This window comes from Natrix helvetica (genome assembly GCF_964273705.1).
Source record: "Natrix helvetica genome assembly, chromosome: 2".
NCBI lineage: Eukaryota > Metazoa > Chordata > Lepidosauria > Squamata > Natricidae > Natrix > Natrix helvetica.
In genome coordinates this window covers 203,926,338-203,952,817 of record NC_138552.1, presented here as the reverse complement: position 1 = coordinate 203,952,817, position 26,480 = coordinate 203,926,338, and the positions used below count along the sequence as shown (strand labels likewise).

The window sequence follows — 26,480 nt, the reverse complement described above, 5'->3', positions numbered from 1 at the left end:
GATGATCTCGCCCAGCGGTTTCATGTATATGTTGAACAGGAGGGGTGAGAGACCCCTGGGGCACCCCACAAGTGACGCGCCTGGGGGTCGATCTCTGCCTTCCAGTCAACACAAACTGTGACCGATCCGACAGGTAGGAGGAGAACCACCGTAAAACGGTGCCCCCCACTCCCAACCCCCCAAGTCATCGCAGTAGGATACCATGGTTGATGGTATCGAAAGCCGCCGAGAGGTCTAATAGGACCAGGACAGAGGAACAGCCCCTGTCCCGGGCCCGCCAGAGATCATCGACCAACGCGACCAATGCCGTCTCCGTGCTGTACCCAGGCCTGAAACCCGACTGAAACGGATCCAGGTAGACAGCTTCATCCAGGTACTGGGGAAGCTGACGTGCTACCACACTCTCGACAACCTTCGCTACAAAGTGAAGGTTGGAGACTGGACGATAGTTGGCTAAAGAAGCTGGGTCCAGGGAAGGCTTCTTGAGGAGGGGCCTCACCACCACCTCCTTCAAGGCGGTGGGAAAGAACCCCTCTCTCAATGAAGCGTTGGTAATTGCCTGGAGCCAGCCTCGTGTCACCTCCCGGGAAGCCGAAACTAACCAAGAGGGACATGGGTCCAGCACACAGGTGGCAGCACTGAGTCTCCCCATAATCCTGTCCATGCCTTCGGGGGTCACAGGGTCAAACCCATCCCAGATAGTCTCCTCAAGATTCATCCCCATCGGCTCGCCCGAATGTAGATCTATGTAGATTTTTGAAGCATTTTTTCAGCCCTAATGAAGCACTAACGAGTGAAGCAATCTTCCGTGCTTTTCCTGCTTTTCTCATTGCTTCTCTCTCCAATGATCAGCTATGCTTTAGCTGTTTTTCAGCCATAATGAGGCGCTAACAAGTGAAGCAATCTTCCGTGCTTTGCCTGCTTTTCTCATTGCTGCTCCCTCCAACGATCAGCTGTTTTTTAGAAGCTGTTTTTTATTCCCAACCAGGGGATAAAAAGCGTGCACACTCAAAACCAGCAAACCTATGTGCTGAAGCTGATTAGACTAAAGACGCTAGCTAAATAAATACCTGGTAGGCAGAATTTTTTTTTCTATTTTCTTCCCCCAAAACTAAGGTGGGTCTTATATGGTATATATGGTATATTCCTATTTCTTTGAACCATAATTTTAGAATCACAGAATCCTCCAATGTGTTCCCTCTTGTATACTGGCAATATACATATGGATGAAATATTCTACGTGTATTCACTTATTAACAAACTAACCTCTTATATTGTTTCAGGAATCTAGTATTGCTAATAGATTACTGAAAGGATACTGAAATATAACAATTGGCTTTTTCTTTTTTTCCTGAGAGGATAAAGGTTGTCAAACATATTCAGAAAAATCGATGCTTCTGTTTGAGCCCAGGATATATAGCTGACCTTGTAAAGGTTCAGGAAATGGTTTAATTTTGTAACTAGATTAAGAGTCCTATCCAAGACAATGGGTGCTTTATCAAAGATAAATCAATCTCCAGACAAATTAAAACTCTAGGCTAGCAAAGAAGCAGAAGATTCTCTAACTCTACAAAGATGGAGAAGGCAGTAGAGGAGAGGCAGTAAGAGGTTAGGGTAAAAAAATGTTTAAGACTGCAGGTAAACCCTGAGTCATTATCTTGAACTAAATCAATGACATTTTGCAACAAAGGGCCCACAAGAATAGGCAATGCCTCCATTCAAATATAGGTATAGGATTTTAGATAAACATTTAATGTCTCTGGATTAATAGGAAAGGAATCTGTTCCATCTTAAACAGTAAAAAGCAATCTCCAAAGTTCCAAGCTGGTAAAAGGGTGGTAAAAATTGGTCTGTTTTTCCCATCAAGGTTCTGAATTGAGAAATGTATAGATTTACATCAGGGATGCATGAGATTTATTGTCAGGTAAGCACTGGCAAGCAGTAATATATCTGTGGAAAATTCATTTTAATCTAATTAGAAGACACATGCACCACTCCTTAATTTAATCAGCAGAAGGTCATGAACACCACAATCACTCTCTCCCCTGCCCCCCCCCCTCCCCAGCTCTAACTTGGCAGTTCCCCAACTTTTGGCTGCTTTCTTTTTTTAAACTAAAAATGGAAAAGAGTCTGAATGGTATCAAAGAAAAGCTGAAGACATGAAGCCTAGAAATCCTGCTGCCTGGACTTTTCGTAAAACTCTTCAATTTGCAGGTATATCAGAAGGAGCTGTATCACATTATTCGTCTTAATGGAATTAACTGTATGGCAGGAATAAGATGTTAAACTGAATCTATGAACCACAGTTCTGTATTAGAAAGCATTGAACTCACTTTGTTTTCTGAAATTTGTTTGGTAAGCTTTTCTTTAGAAGACTGTAAGAGAGCATGTAGATGGATCTCATACTGTCCAATTAGCTTCTCCATTTCTTGCTTCTGCTCATCCCATTTCATGCTGTCAGTAAGCATGCATTTCAACTGATGCTGACGTACTTCAACCCCATGCTGAGTGCCATCCCACTGGTTTTTAACTTTCTCCACTGAAACAGACAGAAAATAAATCTAGTCCCATGAAAAGACATTGAAAATATAGCATCATCTTTATTTTTCTACCATTCAAACTAACCATTTTTTTAAAAAATCACTCAAGCCAACATTGGGTCCACAATCTACTATTATAGATTCCCATAATTTTGAAAAGGAGAGTGTCAAATTTACTTCTATAACACACACACACACAATACACAATACACAAATACACAATATGCCTTTCTTAATTTGACAATATTATATTGTTTGACAATGTTATATTGATTAAATTAGTGCCGGTATCTTTGATACCAAACTATCTTAGCAAAGTATCTCTTATTCCAAATGCTTTTTCCTCATTTTTATTATAAAGGCATTCGATTTTATATAAAAAATAGAAAATTAGACAAAAATTGTACATAAAAACTGGATCTAACATTGTTTAATCTTGTGGCTTGCCAAAACTGTTCAAAACATCCCATCTAATACATCTTTTTAAAAACTCACATCTCCAACTTCGAGTTTGTTAGTCTTTAAAACCAATAAAATCCAAAGATGTGAATATAAGTAGCCAATGTCAAGCAACACCTTAAGCAAGATCCTTTGCTATATTCTAAATATGGGAACTTTAAGACTTGTGGATTTCGCCCCACAGAATTCCCCAGCCAGCATATTTGGATGTGGAAATCTGGGAAGTAAAGTCCACAAGACTTAAAAGTTGCCAAACGTGGAGACTCCTGCTATAGATCTTCATTCTCATTTCTTCCTTTTCCCTATCAGGATTAAGTGGTCCTTGGTGCTTTCTGAGCTTGTTTTTTTTTTTTGCAGACATTTCATTGGCACTGATGATGTTACCTAGTTTGGTTAATGAAACGTCTGCAAGAAAACAAGCAAGTTCAGAGAGCACCAAACACTGTCAGATCAATCCTGAGCTACAAATATTCTCCTTTATTGGTATCTGGATTAACCCTGCCTTCATCTCTATATATTAGATTACCCCCAGTGCCTCCTGATTCATTCCATTCTGTATCCATTGTTTTGTCAATAAATAATGGAATCATTATGTATTTATTATTTCATTTTTAATGCCCATTTCTCTACGGTTCAATCTGCTGACAAAAAGCACATACATTTCTCTGTGATTGCTGTCCTTAAATCAGAACTTGATGTTTTGTTTTTCAGATTTTGAGCCAAGGTAAAAACTGAATCCAACTGGGGATGTCGATGTTCTAAATCCCCTTCTGTTATCTGTAAAATAATGGAATAAAGATGTGCTACTAGTGATTAGGGTTTAATAAAGACAACGTTATTCAAACCAATGCTTCAAATATTAACAAAAAAGTGTATCTTAATCACATTATAATTTGCATTAAAAAGCTCTGCATTATAATCTGCATTCAAAAGATAGTCTGACCAGTCAGAAATGTGTTGCAATTACAATTCCCAGGCAATAAAATCATGATGTTTGGGAATTTAGAATTATATCCTAATCCACACCTGGAGTCCACCAATTTAAGGAAGTTGAAATAGGGGTTAATTACCTGTTAGATTTACAATACAATAGAATAGTAGAGTTGGAAGGGACCTTGGAGGTCTTCTAGTCCAACTCCCTGCCTAGGCAGGAAATCCTATACCGTTTCAGACAGATGGCTATCCAACATCTTCTTAAAGACTTCCAGTGTTGGGGCATTCACAACTTCTGGAGGCAAACTGTTCCACTGATTAATTGTTCTAACTGTCAGGAAGTTTCTCCTCAGTTCTAAGTTGCTTCTCTCCTTGCATAGTAAATTTGCATAGCAAATTTAGAGATTTTGCTCTCACAAAGTGAAACGAGTGGAAATGAAACTGTATAAAATTCATATTGATTCATAAAAGGCTGCAAACTTTCATACTTTCTGTAGGATTCCAAGATACATTATTTATGTTTCTTTGCTCCAAGGAATTTTGTTCTCAATGTTGATCCCAGGTTTTAGACACTGTATATTCAGAGTGTTTTAATCAACAGGGATTTTATTACAGCAGAAGCTTTAATAAAATCCCTGTTGATTAAAACTCTTTGATCCTCTCCCTACCAACTGGGTGGTGGGGGATCTTTCCAGCCTCAATTGTCAAGTACCTATCCTGCCATCCCTTCCCCCCCTGTCCCACCCCACCCCACCCCCATCACAACTGATGAAGTTTCTTGAATGAGAAATGAAAAGTTTTGTTACTTCAAGGAAAAAACAATCTAGTTACCTTTGGAGAAAGTACTTATGACTTGGATGACTGAAAATCTCCACAGACATACACCAGTAGCTACTTCTCACTCTCTCTCTCCCTCTCCCTCTCCCTCTCCCTTTCCTTCTCTGTGTGTGTGTGTGTGTGTGTGTGTGTGTGTGTGTGTGAGAGAGAGAGAGAGAGAGAGAGAGAGAGAGAGAGAGATGGAGGGAGGGACGGAGAGAGGGTGGGTGGGTGGGAGAGAAAGAGGGAGGGAGATACATATGTATTCATACATGCACATTTTTTCCATGACAAATTGCTGACATGGAAATATCTATTTCTGACCTTGGGCTATTAAACCAAGTAGAAAGGAAATGAGTCCCTGTGGATTTTATTCTGTAGTCATTGGTGGGACTCATCTCCATTTTAAGGCTATTAAGTATTCAATCAAACACTTCATCTAAAAAAGGGCAGCTGAAAAGTTCTGAGATTTTCTTACTAAATTGCATTAAATATATTTTCATGAGCAGTTAATTTGTCCATTGCTGTCTATGATACGTTATGCCCAGATCTATCCTCAAGTTATTTGTTACTAATTACATCCATATGTTGCTAATATCAGTAGCAAAGAAAATGTCAGCATAGGTTTCTATAACCATTTCCCTGTTAACTTCGGTTGGCAAATTGTAAATGCCAGTGTAAAATATTCTCATTTCTCCTGAAATTCAATCTCAGCTTGCCTAGAGCTGGATCTCAATGATTAGCTATTCTTGAGCAAGGCAATTAACCTACTTCAATTGAATTTAATTATTTTAAATTGAATGGATGTGCTGCGCCTATATGTAGATAACAGTTACATTTCAGTCGAAGGTTACTCCAAAGAGGCAGAGTCCTGCATGCTTATCTGGGAAATTTTGATCCTATTGAACTGGAGGAAGTGGAGAAGGCTCTTATAGCTGCTAGGTCAACCACATCTGTGGTTGCCCCTCCTGGTTGGCTAAAGCTGCATGGAAGAGAATATATGATGGGATCTGGACAGTGGTTAATGGAGGTTGTGGAGTAAGTGACCACTAATAATATTAAGACCATCAGATCCTTGGGAAGCACTGGATAGATGGACAAAAATGACAAATCCAGTCTGAACATCTGGCAGACTGTGCAACAAGCCATAATAATAATAATTTGCAAAATTATTGTCAAGTCTCCAAGATAAGTTAGACAGGAAACACAACAAGATGAACTAATTCTACTTTATTATAAAGCAATAACTGAACCATGCAAATATGAAGGCACAAATTCCCACAGCTCCTTCTAGAACATCAAGTGGAATCCATAGCTAAAAGCTTCAGGATACATGACTGCTGTATCCATCCTTGGATTAGGAGGCTTTGCTCACAGTCACTTCTTGTGACCTCTCATTTGGACTACTGCAATGAGCTCTACATGAGGGCGCTCTTGAAAAAGATTCAGAACTTCAGCTATGCTGAATGCAGCAGCACAGGTAGTAAATAGTTTCAGATACTTGACACATCTAACATCATTACTGCGTGAACTGAACTGGTATCCAGTATGCTTCTGGGTGCAATTCAGAGAACTGTTTGTCACCTTTAAATGGGCTTGGAACCAAGTTACATGAGGGATCAGTTGTTTCTAACTGTCCAATTTGGTCCAGCAAGTTGACCATACTAAGGGTTCCATCAGCCAAGGAATGTTGGCTGATGGGATAGGAAGTGTGACCTCTCTCCAACCTGACCTCTAGAACATTCTGCCTCTGTTGATCCTTTGTAAGGCCTTGAAAACCCGGTTATGAAACTAGGCCTGAGACCCCAAGTATGTGAAAAATCAGTCCATCCATCTCTCTCTCTCTCTCTCTCTCTCTCTCTCTCTCTCTCTCTCTCTCTCTCTCTCTCTCTCTCTCTCTCTCTCTCTCTCTCTCTCTCTCTCTCTCTCTCTCTCTCTCACACACACACACACACACACACACACACACACACACACCTTTGCACTTGATTAATTGATTTTATGATTATTTTCCACCCAGAGTCACTGACTGAACAAACAAACGAATGAATAAAATACATACATAAAAGTGAACTTGTTCTAGCAACAATTCCCATGTTCAATATACCTGGCAGTCAGTTTAAACATTGGACTGGCTTTAAAAAATAGTCAGACCCTGAAACAATGCCAATGTATTATATTGTGCTGCTACTGGGTACGGGGGGTGGTGGGGGAAGGAGGAATCTGAAATAAGTGTTCTAAAATACATTAAAGGTTTCCTGGATTTTTTATGAAAACTAATAGTAAATGTGCACATTCCTGATCAAGCAAAGCTGTGTGCACCCCTTTCAGTGAGCAAATTTATGCTCAGCCTGACTCTGTGAAGCATGGCCCATTTTCCTCTATCAATGCTCCACAGAAGTTTCCTTGGGGCAGAAAAAAAAGGCAGCACACCTGTATCTTAACAGAGTATGGATGATGTGCGATCAGAGAAACTGCACACAAAATATTCTTCTGCTGCTAAGGAGTGGATTTAAGTCCCAGGAGCAAGAATAGGAAAAGTCCAATGAATTCCCTGCCACTTGCTCTAAAATAGTTCCTGGGCAAGAAGGATTCAAGCAAGGAAAAGAAAGGAACACTTTGCAGAATTGGGAGAACATTCAAAAAAAGGCATTCAGTCTTTCTGACTAGTCATTGATACCCAGAAAATCTTGACACCACCAAAAATAAGCAGAAGAATGCTCTAATCCTAATTCTTCTTTGGATTTATTTTCAATAATTGTGAAATACCATAACAGAATTTTACTGAAGAAGAAAAAAAAAGCCAGGGAAAGGGACTAACAAAGAATATTCTGAAGCTTTCCCAAAAAATACAATTCAGAGCATCACATACTTTCATACGTGCAATCGTCCGGTTGATTTCTTCAATATTTCCAACAGTAACTATATTGGATTTTAGCATCTGGTCAATCAATGCCAACCAGTCAGCCAATTCTGTCGTAGTTTGATCCAAATCGGCAGGTGTCGAGATTTCCAAAGGATGCTGACTTTGTGCTACGTTTTCTGAGGCAGAAGACACGAGCATCGTTGTTTGGAGAACAGGGAAACCTAAACAACCAACATAATTGATCAACTCGTACTTATTATGTAGAATTTATTCACATTGGAAAAGCAAAACACCACAATATCGCTTATAGTTCATATTAGTCCTCTTGTATCTCTGTACTATACTAAAAGTTTAAAACTGTCATGATTTCACTGTTAGAGATAAAATTCTGAAAATAACTTCTTTCCATATGTCTACAGAGCCACCAATTCATCATTTAATCTAACCTCTAGATACATAACTGTACTAGAAAGATTGCTGCTGTCATTTTTTTTTGCAAAATCTCAAATCTTTGACAGCTTAGCGAGGTGAGAGAAATTCACTCTCTGATTACCACACTCAAAACAGTTCTGAAACATTCAAACACTAAGTCAGCAGTAAGGTGTCAACGAGGGTAAACTAACAGCCTGCTGCTAATCTTAATTTACTATTTAGGAGGGGGAGGGAAGGAATCAATTGAAAATGTTCATTTCACAGTCAAAGAAATGCCATTGATTTTCATAAGCGACATTTACTTCCTCATCCTCTAAATCATATAAATAGGAAAACACACAAGTACTAATTTTCAAAAAAATGCAACAACTAGTTTCTCTTATTAAGCGAATACATTACAAGGGCATTTTTCAAAATACATTTTATGCTCTTTTAAAGTAAGAGTATCCTTTTTCTTCAAGATCAAAATAAACAGATGTATCATCTGCTTCTTTATCTACTTTAAGTTTTGCCTCACCCTATTCCTAAGAGGTCCTTAAAGGGGGTGTGCATAAGCGCACCAGCATTCCTACCATCCCTGTCTTGCTGTCCTCATTTATCTGTATCTACTTCCTGTGTTCATGTTTATGTTCATACTTATACCTGTTAGCTTGTACATGTTTTACAAACAAACAAAATAAATAAATAAAATAAAATAAAATAAAATAAAATAAGATGACAAAAATATGCCTAAATGTTTCTCCAACGAGACTGTTTTCCGTTCAAGACTTACCAGAGGATTTTGGTACAAGGTGATGCTGATGAATGTATCCCTCCAGTTCTCTCAATCTGATGGGGGCTTCCTTGAACACCTAGTATTTGAGGGGAGGGGGGAGATAACTTTTATATTCCAAAGATCATGGGTATTGTTGTACAATATTAGACAACTCTAGAAAATTGTGGGCAGGATTATTAATGTTTCACTAAACAGCCTACAGAAGATCAAGGGGCAATTGGTCCTGAAAACGGTTGGGAGATCTTTGGGAGCTCTATGGGTCTCTTAATATGGCATCAATTATTGATACTATTTTCTTCTGTGTTAAGCACTTTAATGGCTTAATGAATTTCATGGAGTTCATTAGATTTAAAAGGAAAGTCCCAAAACAAATATTTTTCCTGAAATTTTGATGTATTGGATTTATATCACACCTTTCCTCCAGGGACACAAAGGTGCTTACATGATATTTTCCCTTCATGTTATCACCAAAAATAATAACCATAATAATAATTACTCAGAACAGGTTACATCCGGTGACAATTCCATTTAACATCATCAAACAGCAAAATCTGCTTATCCCAGATCTCTGGGAAGGACTTGATAGCTGGATAAACAATGCCAAATACAGACTAAACATCTGGCTGACTGTATGACCAACCAAGATACAATTGTTGGTAGACTGGACAATGAGAATGATTGGTCACAAATCACTCTGTGAGCTTCTACAGCTGTGAGCAGACTAGAACCTCGATTTCCTCAGTCCTCCAGCAACACCATAAATACTGTATCCTAGATCATATCTGCTTCAATCTTCCTTTCCCTCTAAGCTTATTACACCATACTTCACCATATGCTAAAGTATTCTTCTAAGATATACCATGTTTCCCCAAAAATAAGACAGCCTTATTTTCTTTTAACCCCCAAAATAAGCGCTTGGACTTATTTTCGGGGAGTTATTATTATTTTTGGGGTGCAAGAGGCGGCGAGCATGGTCACCTCATGTCTGCTGCTGTTTTGCAATATTTTTGGGGAGGGCTTATTTTCAGGGGAGGGACTTTTTTTGGCACATGTGCTCAAAAGCCCAAATTGGGCTTATAATCCGAGGAGGTCTTATTTTCAGGGAAACAGGGTATTTTTGGACACTGATCATTCGTTTCATTACATGAGCCTAAGAACTTTTACATTACTCAACAGAGTGATGAAATCAATGACTTTCAACAAGAACAAAATGAAAAAGCAGGCAGGCAGAAAAGCCATATAATATAATCCTGCTCTTTTCTAGAGCACAGGTGTCAAACTCGATCGCGTCACATGACATATCGTGACATATCACAATGGTTTTTATCTTTGCAGAGCGTGACCTTCATGTGACATCAGTTTGACAGGCCTGACCTAGAGTCATTAACACATTGGGCAGTGTTAAATTGAATGAAATAAAAATATTGCAATACTACTTCAAAATGCACGGGAGAGTTCTGTGTCTGAATGCTCGCACTAATAAAAAGATACTCCATAAGAAGCAGAGCTGGCTATCAGATGATGACTACTTCAGAGCGTTTTTCTATGCCTGTTGGATATTCATTTTTCCTGCAAGGGAACTAGGGAAATATTCAGTCTTATAGCAATGCCAAAGTTTTGTGGGTATGGCTTTGAACAGTTGCTGAAGGAAAGAAAGAAGGCTTTGGGAACTGAAATTTCAGCTGAACTTCAAAGGACAGTTGGAGAAAATTAATATAAAAACTGAACACTGTAGAAATATACAATAATACAATAGAGAAAGTTATTTTCAAAGATAGCTCCATCTGAACATATACATTGTGCTGTACACAAATCATGAACTATCATTTCTGTACATTTAAAACAATGAAAATTTTACTAAGAATTTTAACACTAACTTTATCAAATAAGTTATCCAGTTTTGTCCCATTGTCATGACTATATTGCACGAATACAACTAAAGGAACAATATTTAATGCACACAGATTAAAATGTATACCTTCTTCCATTTAATATTCAGGGTCTTCAGCCTATTAGAAATGTTATCTCTTTCCTGAGGCCCAATGCTTGTATTTGAAAGTACATCTGCTTCTTTTCTATTTAGCCACTTAAGTTTCTCTCCTTCTTTATCCATTTCTTTAATTAGACCCTAAATAAGCAAAGGCAGTGTCAGTCATTCATTAAATATTGGTTATCTCTTGTAATCAGGGCAGTAATATGCTTCAAATTCTAAGAGCACAAAAAAAAATCACATTAAGTGGTTTAAACAACAAAAATCCAATGAAGAATTTATTTTGAAGCAAGTTCCAGGTTTTATGGCTGCAAAAACATAAGCAACCAATATTTAAGCAACCAGTGTCATGAACAGATTACAAAATAAACCATAATTGTATTAATCATAACACATAACATTAATCTAAAACAGAAAAATATATAGTTTAGCAAGTATATGGAAATCATGTTTATGTATGAAAGTTCTAAATGCTTTTGATCCAGTGGTACCAACAGACACTTTGAGTAGTCCTAAATGTTATCCAACAACAACAAAAAGGAACATGATACAATAAATAAAATGTTTTTAATGTTACTTGCCATTAATTCTTGTAAATTCTCTTCATGACTGATTGCAGGTTTCTCATCCAGGGAGTTTTCTACATTTTCCACCCAGCAACTAATTTCTTCTAGTTTTCTTGTGAAGTCTATTAATTGCTGGTTTTTTCCTTTCAGTCTGAATCAAAAACCCCAAGGTGGAATGTAAAACAAAATCACTATAAATATTGAAATAGATATAAAAGCAAAATATTCCTTCTATAACTTACTATGCAGCCTAGAAATGATACTGTACAATATTAAAAAGATTGAAAGGACCATATGCCTTAATGATACAAATTTCTTATCCAGAAAGGTGATTTCATACAAAAAAATTCCTCAAATGTAGGCCTTAAGTCTTTAAAATATTTTTTTCTCTGTAATACTTTGTAGTCTTATGAAAACATCGACTTAATTTCCTGATAGAAAAATTCAATGAATTGACACATTGCTTTTTTCATCCTGCCTTTAATATTTTTATAAATAAGTCAACATAGTGAGCATACCTAATATTTCTTCCCCCTCCTATTTTCCCCGCAACAAAATCCTGTAAGGTAAATTGGTCTGAGAATGAGTGACTGGTCTGCAGTCACCCAGTTGCTTTCATGCCTAGAACTGTTTCTTGGTTTACTACCCTGGTGGCTTAACCACTATACCACACTGGCTCTCAATTAGATTAATATAGTTTTGATATTACTGTATACCAGTGACGTGCGGTGAGGTTTATGGCTGGTGAGGCTGATGATGTCATCAGCGCAAGCCACGGTCCCCTTCATGTTGATTCAGGAAGGCGGGGAATGGGACCACATGTGCAGGAGGGAGGCTGAGGCTAGAGGAGCCTCCTGCACACGTGGTCCCATTCCAAGACCACATGTGCAGAAGGCTCCTCAGCGCCTTTTCCCTTTTTTTTTTATTTTCATGATGAGAGCGGTGAGGCTCTGCCTCCCCTGCCTCCCCTGCCTCCCCTGACCGCACGTCCCTGCTGTATACAAATATGACAATGTATAGGGCAGCAATGGTGAACCTTTTTTGGCTCTCGTGCCTTAAGTGGGGGGAGTGCAGAGGGGTGGTGCGCGGGTGTGCCGCACCCATAATGCAATGAACAAAACCCCCAGCGCACATGCGCACATGACAGGCGCTCCCCCCCCCCATTTTTGCATACTTTTCTCACTCTCCCCAAGCTCCAGAGGCTTTATAGGAGCCTGGGGAGGGCAAAAACAGCCTCCCCTGCCACCCCCCGGAGGCTTCAGGAGCTTCCCTAAAGCCTCTGGAGGGCAAAAAATGACCAAATGCGCAAACCGGAAGTCACTTCCGGGTTGCTTGTAGGGCCGATTTTAGCATTCCGGAGCGTTCAGGAGTCCTCAGGAGGCTTCCCTGAAGGCTCTGGAGGGCAAAAAATAGGCCTCACGTGCCCTGACAAATGGCTCCACGTGCCATACGTTTGCCATCCCGGGTATAGGGGAAATTGACTTTATAGCAGGTATCATTTAAGTTTTAAGGAGGAAATAGTTTTGAACGCCAATGCTTTCCAGCATACTTGCATTAACATTTTATATTAATGCAAAACCTGTTTTTAGTTGGATTTTTTGTTCATTTTCAATAGAAGACTTCTTCAAACTTATTAACCACCTGTCTACTATGAAGCACTGAGAAATTTCCAACAGTGATTAATAAAATGCAATTTCAGAATATTTTTCTTCAGTTGAAACACCGGAGTAAACCAAAAAAATCATGTAAGTTAATAATTAATTCAGATTCCAAAGCAGGAAAAATATAAAACGAATGCATGTTATACATTATATAGAATATTAATATGTCACAAAGATGGTATATTATATGATATATCCTATATATATGATACACTATGCTATGCTATATATTTGATTTAAATAAATCACATTTGGAAACCACCCATCTGCTTCACAGAGTGAGTCTGAAGATTGCATACTACAGTAACAGCTATAAAGCTGTTTTAGGGTACTGCCTTAGGAAACCTTTTGGGATAAAGATATGAAAGGTTTTTCTTGATGGGAATCCACAATGGCATCTCCAAATTTTAAAGAAATTTATCTCCACTGTTACTAAGATAAGTCTCAAATCCAACCGTTACCTCTGTTGCCTTTCCATGATTTCAGCATTGATGTTCTTCCAGCGTTTACACAGCCCAGCTAGTTTTTCTTTCAGGAACTTTCCATCTGTATTGGAGAGTTTCTGGGTTATTTCCTCTCCTGTCCTATTCAGTGTTGAGAAAATGAGCTTATGGCTGCTGATTCCCTCTTCAAGTTCCTGTTGGAAATGCATATATAGATAGCGGTTTCAGTTTCAACCCAGAATATCTATATCAGATGCTACCTCTGCTGCAAGAAGATGGAGCCGTGACAACTGCTGTTCATGCATCTGGACTGGATCTCCTTTTTCGTGATCTATGTGGGGCTGCTTTTTAAAAAAAACCTAAGTATTATCTACTAGTAGTAAATACCATTAGTTTGGGCCGCATGTATCTCTTTCTGCAAAGGGCTGTGGCAATTAGAGAGCTGTATCTCAGGTGTGTCAAACTTGTGTCGTCATGTTGTCATGTGACATATTGTGACTTTTTCCCCCTTCGTTGAAATGGGGATGGGAGTGGCCAGCTTGTGACGCATCTGCTCTGCAGGCCGCGAGTTTGACACTGCTGCTGTATCTTCTCTTCAATATTCTCAGCAACTACATTTGAGTTTCTAATATTGCAAAGACCTCCTCCTCTATCACAAATGTGCTCCTCCTCTCATTCACACACAGACGTAACCTCCACAAAATAAAGGTTCTGTCCTAAGCCTCATTTGAAGAGAGAGATACAATTGTTTCTACTAGGAGCAAGACTTTCTCAGCAGCAGATTTAATGCCTGCTCTAAGAACAAAAGGACTGAAATCTTAGTAAGTTTGTTTTATATAGCACCCCTGAAACGAAAGCACTGGCTTCTTTACTTTTTTAAAATTCACTATATTTGTTTCATCAACATCTTTGGAAGCTATGCAAATAATTCCTCGATACAATCTATGTAGGTTGACTTTATATGTTTAAATAGGGCTAAGCAATGCATTCAGGCAAGATGTGATGGCAGCTTTGCGGCACATAGGTGGCCCCTTTGATTTACTGGCAGTCTCAACAGAAGTGTTATCAATGTAAGATATGCACAAACCTTTGAAGCAACCACACTGAGCTTTGAAGGCAGCACCAATGCCCTTTGCGAAGCAGCCTTTTAAATGCTTTGTACAACGCCTAGCTGCCAACATTACAAAACCTGACAATTGCCACTTTCTTCTGTGACAACAGTAGAATTAAAGGCTATAACTAGAGTGCTGGGCTTAATACACAGTAATCAGTTACCTGCTGGTGTATCCTGGCTTTTTCTATATCCAGGCTGCCATCTGGAGCGTGGGCTTCAGCCAGCAACCCCTCTGCCTCTGTTAGCCACTGTGAGAGATCATTTAGATCACAATGGAACTGTCTCCACTCCTCTATAGACTTATCAAAGCTACTAAATGGGATAAGAAGAACAGGAAAATAATGTGAAAGGTATTTCAGAAGTAAAACAACATAATTTTGCACTACAGAATACATACATGGTAAGACTGCAAAATACAATATGTATGCAAGTGAGTGTGTGTGCATATGTAGAAGACAGCAGATGTAATCTTGGCAGATAGTTTATTTTGGCTTATTTGTGTTGAAAACAAAGATATTTAAAGCCCAATATTAAAGGAAGCACTATTCACACTTTTGATCCATCCATTTATAATTTGTATCTTTTCAAACTCATAAAGAAACAGAAAGAGAGAGCATAAGTATACAGGCAAAATTTTATTCCTATTTAAAATCAGTTTGTCTACTCTGAAGTGAATGTACCCAGACCAACTGTAACTCTGGGACACATGAATCATAATAAACTAGTTCTGCAAACTGGAACTCCGGGGGGGGGGGATATCAATTTTACAGACTTAGCCACACAACTGACCCTTGTTCATTCCTCATACAGCCAAATTTCAGAGGAAACTAAGTTGTTGAATATGTGAGTATATGGATATTTATGTAGCACACATTTCCAAGTGGAAGCCAAACATAAAACATAAACTTCTTAAGGTCACTGGTGCAATTTGCCAGATTTACAAGCAAAGAGTAACAAACTAAAACTAGATGATGATCCCAATAAGCACCAAGAATAGATAATATCCTTCTTCAAATAGTAAGCCTCCCACTATGCCAAGCATGCCAATCAACAGAATGTTTCAGTGTGTCTTCTACCACTCTTTTCCAGGAAACAATATTCGAGATTAGTGCCCATGTTAATTTAATAAGAACATTTGAGTTTCCAAATGAAAGATGGGGCTTCAAATATAGTCACGGCACAAATGTCTGCAAATACCGAGAAAGAATTTTTGTCTGCAGTGCCTGAAGAGGAAATGTGATATAATACAAATCTCTTTTTGAAAACAAGTTCAAATGATGATGCTAGGAACTGATGTGATTCTACAGGTGCAGCCTTTAAAACTGTTGGCAACAAGATTGAAAATGCAATATACATTTGTTTGTGCAGATTCCTATATTCTCATGAATTAATCGGCCTATATTCTTGTGACTTTAACAGAAATGCTGGTAAACAGAGTTCTCAGCTGGCTAGAATTTCTCTTTTAAAAAAACAGCAAATGATAAAAAGAGAGAGAGAGAGATGTCTAAGATCCAGGAACTGATTTGCTTTATGATTTGCAGAGAAAAAGAGATTGAGAACAAAAGAGTCAAGTTTTTCCCCATTCCACGCTATTCATAAAGTTTAAGAACATGATGTTGCCACTTTAATTTTCATTTTAAATGTAATATTTAGTGTCCTCACGCCACCTGAATTAACACTTCTTGGTTCCCTGCCTGCTAGCTTGCATAGCTATCTGCTAAGCAACTTTCGCAAATAAACAATCTATTATAAATAATGCTTTAAAATGTTACCCTGTTCACATCCAAACTTAGCATAAGTGGTTTATACTGCAGGGACAGTAGAGCTACAAAATGGCTACTACCTGATTTATTCTTTTCTCTGCCTAACTCATCGCATTTTCTTGGTGAAAAATTGTAAGTACAAAATATAGGCGATCCTTTTACTTACCATTTGCGGTCATTGTACATTCTGTTAATGCGATCCCATTCTGCATTAAGCTGGGTTAGTGAATCTTCTATTTGAACAGCTTCAGGTCCAGATGCCTCTAATATAACATCAGGTTGCTTTTCATGAATAACTGCAATCTGATCCTCTAATTTATCCAACATATCTTTTATGTTCTGTAGTACAGTAAAACAAAAATACCAGGCAGAATTAGCATCCCCTGAAAGATAACTGCCGGCTGGAAAAATAGAGCCTGATTAGATGGCAACAAACATCAGCATCCATGTATATTTACATCTTTCATCATTTGACTCATGGCTTAGAATGATGCACACATGTAAGTCCTAAATGGTTTACTTTTGGCTCAGCATGATGTCTGAAGTCAACCATTACAGTTCAACATTATAAGCAAACTAGACCATTAAGGCTTGCTCAAGAAACAAAAACAAAGTCTTAGTGACTTTGGAAGCCAAATCATGTCTCCCAGATTAGAGAGTACATAATATAATATGTATCTAATCATTTTCTATTTTATTATTGTAAGCCATCCAGAAGCCCCATGGAAGGATGGGCAGTAAATGAATGTAACAAGAAATAAGGAATGAACTGGAAAAATCCAATAAATGCAATCTTCGCCTTATAGGGTGTGAGGCTTACAAGTATGTATATGTCTATAAAAGTGTGAATTTTGTTTGATCTGGCCCAATACAACTTTCTAATAATGCACTTCACAATTATCTTTATCTATTTTTTTGCCATTCCTTTTCAAACTTTCACACTGCTTTTTAAAATGATGCGGTGTTTAGTTTATTAAATGGATTATTTGATATTTCCTGAATCTAACAAGTGCTAGGATTGGTGATGATTCTAGAAAAATTAGACCCAGGTGCCTATAAATCAAGACATAGCCAAGACAGGACCCGTTTTTTTCAAGTCAGAAAGCATCTTGAGATGCACCAGAGTTAAAACATTTATTGGGAACAATGCTAATGCTCTTTTATATTTTAAATTGTAGTATTAGATTTCAGGTTCTAGTACCTTTAATGAATCTTCTTGAGTAGAAAAGTCTTCATAGATTGCTGAATGAAGTTCTGGAGCATTTAGCAAGAGCTCAGCATCAGCTATAACCAGCAAAATCTTGTTAATTTCAACCAGATATTCTGCAGGGAATGGAGATTCCTTGCTCATTGATGACTGAGCCCCTTGAATCCTTTGTGGAGTTGCCTAAAGCAAAATAAACTTCAGTTAACTAATTCTTTAGAACTAACCTCGTTATAAAAAAACAAGGAAGGTTCATTTATTTGCATTTCCATTACTTTCTAACCTTAAGATTTAATGCTATTTTTAATTAAATGATTCTTCAGATGATGCTATGTTATAATTACAAGGAAGTGTTTCCACTGTGACTAAATCAGGTGTTCTCATGAATTAATTCCTCTTATCGTTTTGCTTAGCTTTTAACTACATGACACATAAATTACTAGATAAGCAAGTATATAATATGGTAAAACAATATTCTACTCAAACAATGATATCCTTTCTAATTAAGTAGTTCTAGTTGCATTAGAAAAGGAAAGGATTATCTCTGCCTATGCATTCTCCTGAAATGTATATATCCACATTCTGATAATCTTTAGATAATTCAAAAATAAAGACTTCAAGATCTATTGCAACATTGCTTACACCCAAAGGTTTCTTTCTTTAACCAGATACCTGGACCACAATTTCCAGTTCATAAAGTGGCTTTCCATAATAGTACGTAGTCGTAGAACAAGGACCTAGTAGTATATTCTCACTTGTAACTCCATCCAGAGTATATGAACCAACTACTCACTGCATATTTATGAGGAAGATAACCTCATAAAGTGTAATATTTAGATCCCAAAAGAACACTGTATATTTGGAAATACTACTACTGAAATCAGTGGATTTGCTTAAGTTATGTAGTCTGATAAATTGATATAAAAATTAAACTAAATATATTTCACAATTGTTCTCATCAGTATCAAATGAGGGTCCATTCTCATTTAAATACGTAATAATATGACTGCATAAGGAAAACCAAAACGACATGCACCAAATGCCTTTTTAATATGTCTTGCATGTCATTTTATTTTATTAAAATATTACCTTTTCATAACGAAGCTAGTGAAAACTCATTGATCGATATACTTTTGGTATGCATTATTGAAAGTTTGCATGCAAATCCAAATATCAATCCTGCCCCTGTCTGAAAGCCTCTAGCAAACGTAGAAAGTTTTGATTGATCAGTGATAGCAAAAAAAATAGCACTTTGGAGATCAACGCTTTTATTTAAGGCTTAAGCTTATGCCAAGGAACTCCATCTGCATAACTATCCTGTCTTCCCATCGCCTCCCCATTCCAAGATACTTAAATAACACATCAGTCAAGCTACTTCATGCTTCTGACAGATGAAATGAGTTGTAGTTCATTAAACCCTTATGCCTTAAATAAAATTGTTAGTTCAAAAGCTGCTGCTACCAGACTCTGCCCACGTTTTGGCTAGTAAATGTTAGTTTAATTTTATTTCCCTTTTTATATCAATTTTGTGCTTTGGATTGTTTCCAAAGGGACAAACACCTAATGAAAACCTTGCCACCCTCTGTCTATGAAGATTCTCAGTCATCCAGGTCATGGTTGTTTCAAGGATGCGTTTTTTCAAGAGGCTACTGGATTTTCTTGTTTTTCTTTGAAGATGTTTCGCTTCTCATCAAAGAAGCTTCTTCAGCTCAGAATTCAGAGTTGAAGAAGCTTCTTGGATGAGAAGTGAAATGTCTTTAGAGAAAACCAAGGAAGTCTAGTTGTCACATGAAAAAAAGCACCTTAGTGATTGTCACCCTCTGTTTCCAGGCCACTTCAACGATACTTGAAAATAACCAAATCACATATCACTGTCACCAACACTGTGATTCACCAGTGATCTATGCAGTCAGTCACTTCTTTGGTTATCAGAACAGACTGCAGATGTAATATTATGGGACTCCTATGCCATAGATACTAAAAAAAGAATTAGATCTCAAATGAAGCACTTTGAAAGATGGCTCCTGCAGCATGGCATGGCCCTATCTCCTTACAGGGTGTGATTTTTGAAGGGCTATGTTTTATAACATTATACCATTATCTCAGAGAACTAAGTTTTATATTAGCATAAACGTTATATAATTGTAGATTTGGATTCCCAGATGCTGGTGATAAAACAATAATAAATGCTAATCTTCATGGCTTCCAAGGGCATCTGGCTGATTACTGTGGGAAAGATAACACTGGGGGTGATCGTTCTTAGCATGATCCCACAAGGTCAGCCATTCAACAAGACACACGGTTACTGCTTCCATTAATTAACATTGCATCCTACCTTTCCTGCAAGGAGTTCATATTAGCTAGAAGTGGTTGCTAGATGAAATAGAAGCAATATACTAGATAAAAAAAATCCCCAATTGGCACATTTCTAAAAAAATTGTGGGTCAGTCAAATCCTGACACACAAAAAGTGATTTATTTGTTTTCTGAATTACACTGTTGGGAGTCCATTCCAGAATGAAGGTCATTAAGATCCCCAGTAGCAAAGTCTTAGACAGTTGCAATATTGATCAATTGTTTGGCACAATGTAGGTGGCAAACAGGGAAGATTAATGAGAAACTCAAACCCCTGGTCAAGGTTCAATTCAAAATGTAAGGGAAAAACTATAATTTATTAGAACCCTTGAAATAAAATGCCTTTGAAACAGAAAGGAAAGTTTGGGTAATCAACAGTGAGTGAGGGAGGGGGGTTGAGAGAAAAAGTGTGAACTCCAACTTGGCAACATCAAGCTAAAAATTAAACCTTAGGGTGGGTTCACCTACACATCAACTTAACAGATGAATTCTTTACATTTCTGTAAGTGTAAAGAACATCCCCTGGTCTTCATGGAAATGGAAATCAGGACAGTGTTCGGGCCTTATCTGATTCATTATTTTTGTACCTGTAACTATTGAACAGCCATATATACAATGCCCACTTCGCGCAATTGATCTTCAAATCAATGACGAATCTCTTATCCTTCCATTAAGCAATTCTTAATATTTATCCTAAGAAAGGAGGGTTTAATACTTCACCTGCGTTGCCCTAAAGGACCTGTGGAGTGATGCACTCTGCCAAAAAAAAGTTGTCAGAGGCCAGATAAAAGTGGATAGTTCTTGGAAGAATTATTGTTTTTGTTTTTTTCTGTGCACCAATAAATACTACATCTCAACATTCAGATCCCTTTATTTTTTTGAAGGGGATGTAATGTAACCCCACTTTTTTCATAGGAACTAGTTACTCTAGTATTTAGAACAATATCCAGAAAGACATGACTGGACAGCAGCTAACAATTTGTTTTGTGTTAAAGAAGATCTGCAAATAGATTTAAACTGATATAAGAGTTGTAAAATATGGTTTCTGTAACCATGTGGTGAGGGGGAAGAAGGGAAGGGTAACAAAACGTGTTTATGGATATTTTCAATCACATATTTAACAAAACTTATATTATGTAACAAACTATATATTGTGATGAAATGACATAAATCTCGTAATCTTAATACAAGTTAAGATGCAAGTACAAAATACTGGGATTGCATTGTTATGTTTGATTGTCAAGATGATTTTTTAAAATGAAACTCAATGGATCTTCTCCATTTGTCAGCTGTGTGGATTTCAATTCCCACAATTTTTATCAATGTGTATGTTGGTTAACACATTCTGAAAGTTGAAATCAACACATCTGAAAGATGCCCCCAAATTGGATAGTCCACCTATTAGGCAAAACCTTCAAGACCAATTATTTTTTTAATCATTCTTGACGATCACAGCTTACATTATGTGGGAGTTTGTTATAGAGTTTTCTAGGGTTTTAGTATGACTGATGGGCCATCTCTACAGCAACACTAATACTAAAGGAAGAAACATTCAGTATATGATCAGTAGATCAAAATTGCCTCTTTACAAGCTCCTATTAGCCTCGGGAAAAGAAAATGAATATAGCTACTACTGTCGAGCAGACCACTATTATTCTACATTACACAGAACTCATTTTGAGATTTGAACATTCTTTTATCTCATCCTCAATTGGTTTTAGATTTACAAGTTACAGAAAAGTCATAAAGAGATTGATTAATTTAATTATGAAGCTCCATAACCAGTAATGCAAAAGGATTTGACAGATTGCCTAATACACAAGCCTGTCCAAAAAATTACTTACTGCTCCACAAGTCTCATTATATAAATAAACATAAAACAAATCCTATGGCAGACTTAGAATCTGAAAAAAAGTGGATCCATTAGAAACAGAAAATGAAAAGTCATTGTATATAGGTTTGAATTATTGAAAGAGTTTCTTAAATTAGCTATCAACATCCCCTCAGTAGGCAGGAATCTCTGTCCTAAATCACTATTACGATGAATCACATTTTCAAAAATATCTGACTCATTGGTATAAAATCCAAACAAAAAATAGTACAGATGGTCCTCGGCTTCTGACTACAATTGAGCCCCAAATTTTTGTTGCTAAGCGAGACATTTGTTAAATGAGTTTTGCCCAATTTTACAACTTTTCTTGCCACAGTTGTTAAGTGAATTATTGTTAAGTTAGTAACACAGTTGTTAAGTGAATCTGGCTTCCCCATTGACTTTGCTTGTCAGAAGGTCATAAAAGGGTGACACGATCCAGGGACACCATAACCATCATAAGTATGAGTCGGTTGGTGAAGCATCTGAATTCTGACCACGCAACCACGGGAATGCTACAAGGGTTGTAAGTGTGAAAAACCGTAACAATGTCATTGTAACTTCAAATGGTCACTAAATGAACTGTTGTAAATCGAGGATTATCTATATAAATAGTGTGTCTTTTTAGGAATTAATTAGAACTAAGGTTTAAGCAAGCCTCTTGGTTAACCAAAAACCTCACTAAAAGTTACCTCTTTTCTCATTGGATTTTATACTAATGAGTCAGATATATTTGAAAAATATCATTGATTGTAATAGTGATTTAGGAGAGAGATTCCTAACCAGTGAGAGAATATTGATAGCCAATTTAAGAAGCTCTTTCAATAATTCAAAAATACATACAATAACAGTTGGGAGTATTCTTTTAATATATGAAGAATATGGGTGAAGCTTTGACCCAATTCACTGAAGTTGTGGAAATCAGTGGCTATGAGCTTTGATGGCAGTGGGAATACCTCTGAAGGTCATTTGTAAGGGATTAGTAAAATTCCTTATAGGATTTATTGACCACTGGGAAAAGAGGTCAAGTGTCCAATCTAGTGTGGCACTTTGTAGGTTCTTACATTCTTATGTTTGGTTAAAAATGAGCTTTAGAAAATATTCATAATCAACTCTTGCTTCATATTATAGGTCAATGTATTTCATATTTACGGGGGATACGAAATCCATATAGCTTAGTTCAAGAATTGTTCAATTAAAGAGTGATTCTGAGGTCACTGTAATGTGTTCCTATCACTTCTGAGCCCAATTTAAAGTATTAGTTATTAATTATAAGCTGTACAGCATAGTACCGGGTTGTATCAGTCACAGTTTTGATTTGCATAGTTAACACTATCTGTCTAGTTCATCTTGGAAAGGCTGCTAAGTCACTTCTTCATTCAAGGTACATGAGATTTGAAGAAGACAAGCGGTGGAATAAGTTTGAATTAGTTCTCCGGAATAAATTAATTATTCGGGGGGGGGGAGGCAGTATTACCTTGAAAACAGAGTTAAAACCATTAGTTTTGAACAAATTATTACATTTCGAGCAGCACAATCCAAGTGATCCTTATGCAACCTAACCATGATAGAGTTCAACAGTCATAACAGACAAGCCTGGCAGCTTGTCAAAAAAATAAGCTGAGATTCAACCTTATACCTGTACACCGCCCCGAGTCCCTTCGGGGAGAGGGGGCGGTCTAGAAATCTAATTAAATAATAATAATAATAAATAACCTATGTACAAGCACAAGTTTGGAAACACTGGGATGGACAGCAGGAATGATTAAGAACAAATGTATTGAAATGTATTGAACAAATGTATTGAAACATAAATGAGTGGTTTATATTAAAAATAATATACCTTTGTTTTCTCCCTCTCTTCAGCTTCTTGAAGTCCAGAAAAACTAGCATCTGTTTCACTAAGCCACTTCAAGTGACTCTCTGCTTCCATTTCATATGGAGTAAATGAAGGTGAAAGCTCTAACACTTGCCTCCTTTGTAATGACCGAAGCTCCTGCAACCCAAAAAGAAAGGTTATAAAATTAATAATTAAAGTCATAAGATGGGTGTGGGGAACTATGGCCCTTTTATGACTTGTGGACTTCAACTCCCAGAATTCCTGAGTCAGCCATGCTGGCCTAAGAGAAGAATCTTTTCTGTCCTAGCCTCTGTCCTTTGGAACATCTTGCCACCAGAGATGAGATCTGCCCCCAACCTTCTGGCCTTTTGGAAGGGCCTTAGGACCTGCATCTGCTGGATGATTTGAGGTCCCAATGGAGAGGCTCCAGTTTGGAGATGGTTGGTGCAGTTACTTAAAAGACACCATTTTCATTTCGGTCAAGCCTTTTATTTTTAGTCTATATTTAATACTTGCAATTTTTAAGTCATTTTTATATTTAAAATTCTTCTTATATTTATATTTCTATTGCATTATAAGCTGCCCGAGTCATATAAAGAGTGAAATAGATAGCATATACGTTTAATACCAGTAACCCTCGTCTTATAGTTCATTTAGTGACTGTTCGAAGTTACCACGGCACTGAAAAAAAGTGAGCTATGACCATTTTTCACACTTAGGACGACCGCAGCATCCCCACGGTCATGTGATCAAATGGTTCATGTTTTCAGTGTCCCAAGGTCATGTGATCCCCTTTTGCTACTCACTGACAAGCAATGGGAAATCCAGATTGACTTAACAACAGTGCTACTATTTTAACAACTGCAGTGACTCACTTAACCAATGTGGCAAGAAAAGTCGTAAAATGGAGCAAAAGTCACTTAACAAATTTCTCACTTAGCGACGTAGGTTTTGGGGTCAATTATGGTCTTAAGTCAGGGACTACCTGTAAACAAATCATGATAGTAGAGAGGAACAGGCAGAAAGGTGGATTCTGTATGTCTCACAGATAAGAATTAATTTTTTTAGGTGTGTATAAGGCTTCTTCTGAGGGAAGAAAGAAGAAGTCACGTCTAAAACATTATAGATCTACTGCAGGGGTGTCCAAGCTTGAGAACTTTAAGACTTGTGGACTTCAACTCCCAGAATTCTGGGAGTTGAAGTCCACAAGTCTTAAAGTTCTCAACTTTGGACACCCCTGATCTACTGCAAAGCAAGGCTACTTTCACTGACCTTTGCGCTGCTTTGCTTGGTCTGAAGAAGGAGGAGCTGCAAGCGGATTTTTTCTCTTCGGTTATCTTCTATGAGCTGCTGTAACAAATGCTCGCCTTTTTGCAGAACTTCCTCAATTTGTGCTCTTTCTTCATCCAGCTACAATTTTAGAAAGAAGGACATGTTTTCAGGAGTACTTGGGGCAACCAGCTTTTGTTACTCCCAAAGAGTAAGGCAGTGCAGAGAAACAAGCAGAGCATGGCTGTGCGTGTTTAAAAACTATTCAGAAAAAAATGCTGCAGGCCTCACTCGAGCACAGCATCTCTCTGCTATTCATTCAAGGAACCGTGCACAAAGTTGAAAAAAGAAAGAAAAATGCATCAATCTCATTAAAAAAAAAACCACCTTTCTTTGGGTTGGCACCCATGAGTTTGGAAGTATTTCCTCAGAATCCTTTTTTGAAGAATGCAGGACTCTAATTATAATACAATACAATACAATAGTAGAGTTGGAAGGGACCTTGGAGGTCTTCTAGTCCAACCCCCTGCCTAGGCAGGAAACCCTATACCGTTTCAGACAGATGGCTATCCAACATCCTCTTAAAGACTTCCAGTGTTGGGGCATTCACAACTTCTGGAGGCAAGCTGTTCCACTGATTAATTGTTCTAACTCTCAGGAAATTTCTCCTCAGTTCTAAGTTGCTTCTCTCCTTGATGAGTTTCCACCCATTGCTTCTTGTTCTACCCTCAGGTGCCTTGGAGAATAGTTTGACTCCCTCTTCTTTGTGGCAACCCCTGAGATATTGAAACAATGCTATCATGTCTCCCCTAGTCCTTCTTCTCATTAAACTAGATATAACCCAGTTCCTGCAACCGTTCTTCATATGTTTTAGTCTCCAGTCCCCTAATCATCTTTGTTGCTCTTCTCTGCACTCTTTCTAGAGTCTCCACATCTTTTTTACATCGTGGCGACCAGAACTATAATAATTTTTACCCGCCACAAAGAATCAGTGAATTCATATTTTGCTGTGAATTCATTAGGAGATCAATTGTAATTACTGACTTTGCAACATGTAATTGTGTGACAACACAAAACAGTCTTCAATGAAGACACCAAGCATTAAAATAATAATCTAATATCAATATTCTGCATCTATATTTATATCTCCTCACTTTTGCAACAAATTTCCTCTGTTGCAGAAGTAAGTCGGTGCTATGATACAGCAACTCTTCTGCCCATTCTAGCAATCTCCAGGAGGAGCAACAGCAGTTGCGGGAAATCACAGTTGAACATCTCCTACACTGCCTATGCTTCCAGTGTAATACAGGTAGTCCTCGACTTATGACCATGATTGAGGCCAAAATTTCTCTTGAGACATTTGTTAAGTGAGTTTTGTCTCATTTTACAACCTTTCTTACCACAGTTGTTAAGTGAATCATTGCAGACATTTAAAACACATTTGTTAAGTGAATCTGGCTTCCCCATTGTCTTTGCTTGTCAGAAGGCCATAAAAGGGACTGCCTCTTGCCAGTCATATCTACCCGACCCATTAGAGTGGGGAGGCAGGGAACGTTGTGGGTCCCTCCCATGAGGGCGATACACC

General features: G+C 37.8%; 1 protein-coding gene across 4 annotated transcripts in view; it reads right to left on the bottom strand.

The window, feature by feature from the left end:
- UTRN (utrophin) overlaps positions 1 to 26,480 on the bottom strand; it is a 389,350-nt gene that overhangs the window by 227,227 nt on the left and 135,643 nt on the right. For 3 of the 4 annotated variants that reach the window (XM_081943504.1, XM_081943503.1, XM_081943505.1), the window contains exons 39-50: positions 24,899 to 25,036; positions 23,630 to 23,782; positions 17,560 to 17,745; positions 16,525 to 16,697; positions 14,757 to 14,907; positions 13,500 to 13,675; positions 11,393 to 11,528; positions 10,800 to 10,949; positions 8,819 to 8,897; positions 7,621 to 7,835; positions 3,659 to 3,776; positions 2,334 to 2,539 (exon numbers count right to left, since the gene is read on the bottom strand). In XM_081943504.1, coding sequence (XP_081799630.1) covers positions 2,334 to 2,539; positions 3,659 to 3,776; positions 7,621 to 7,835; positions 8,819 to 8,897; positions 10,800 to 10,949; positions 11,393 to 11,528; positions 13,500 to 13,675; positions 14,757 to 14,907; positions 16,525 to 16,697; positions 17,560 to 17,745; positions 23,630 to 23,782; positions 24,899 to 25,036 — 1,881 coding nt within the window. The remainder of the gene's footprint in view (positions 1 to 2,333; positions 2,540 to 3,658; positions 3,777 to 7,620; positions 7,836 to 8,818; positions 8,898 to 10,799; positions 10,950 to 11,392; positions 11,529 to 13,499; positions 13,676 to 14,756; positions 14,908 to 16,524; positions 16,698 to 17,559; positions 17,746 to 23,629; positions 23,783 to 24,898; positions 25,037 to 26,480) is intronic. The other variant, XM_081943506.1, reaches the window with a different exon arrangement.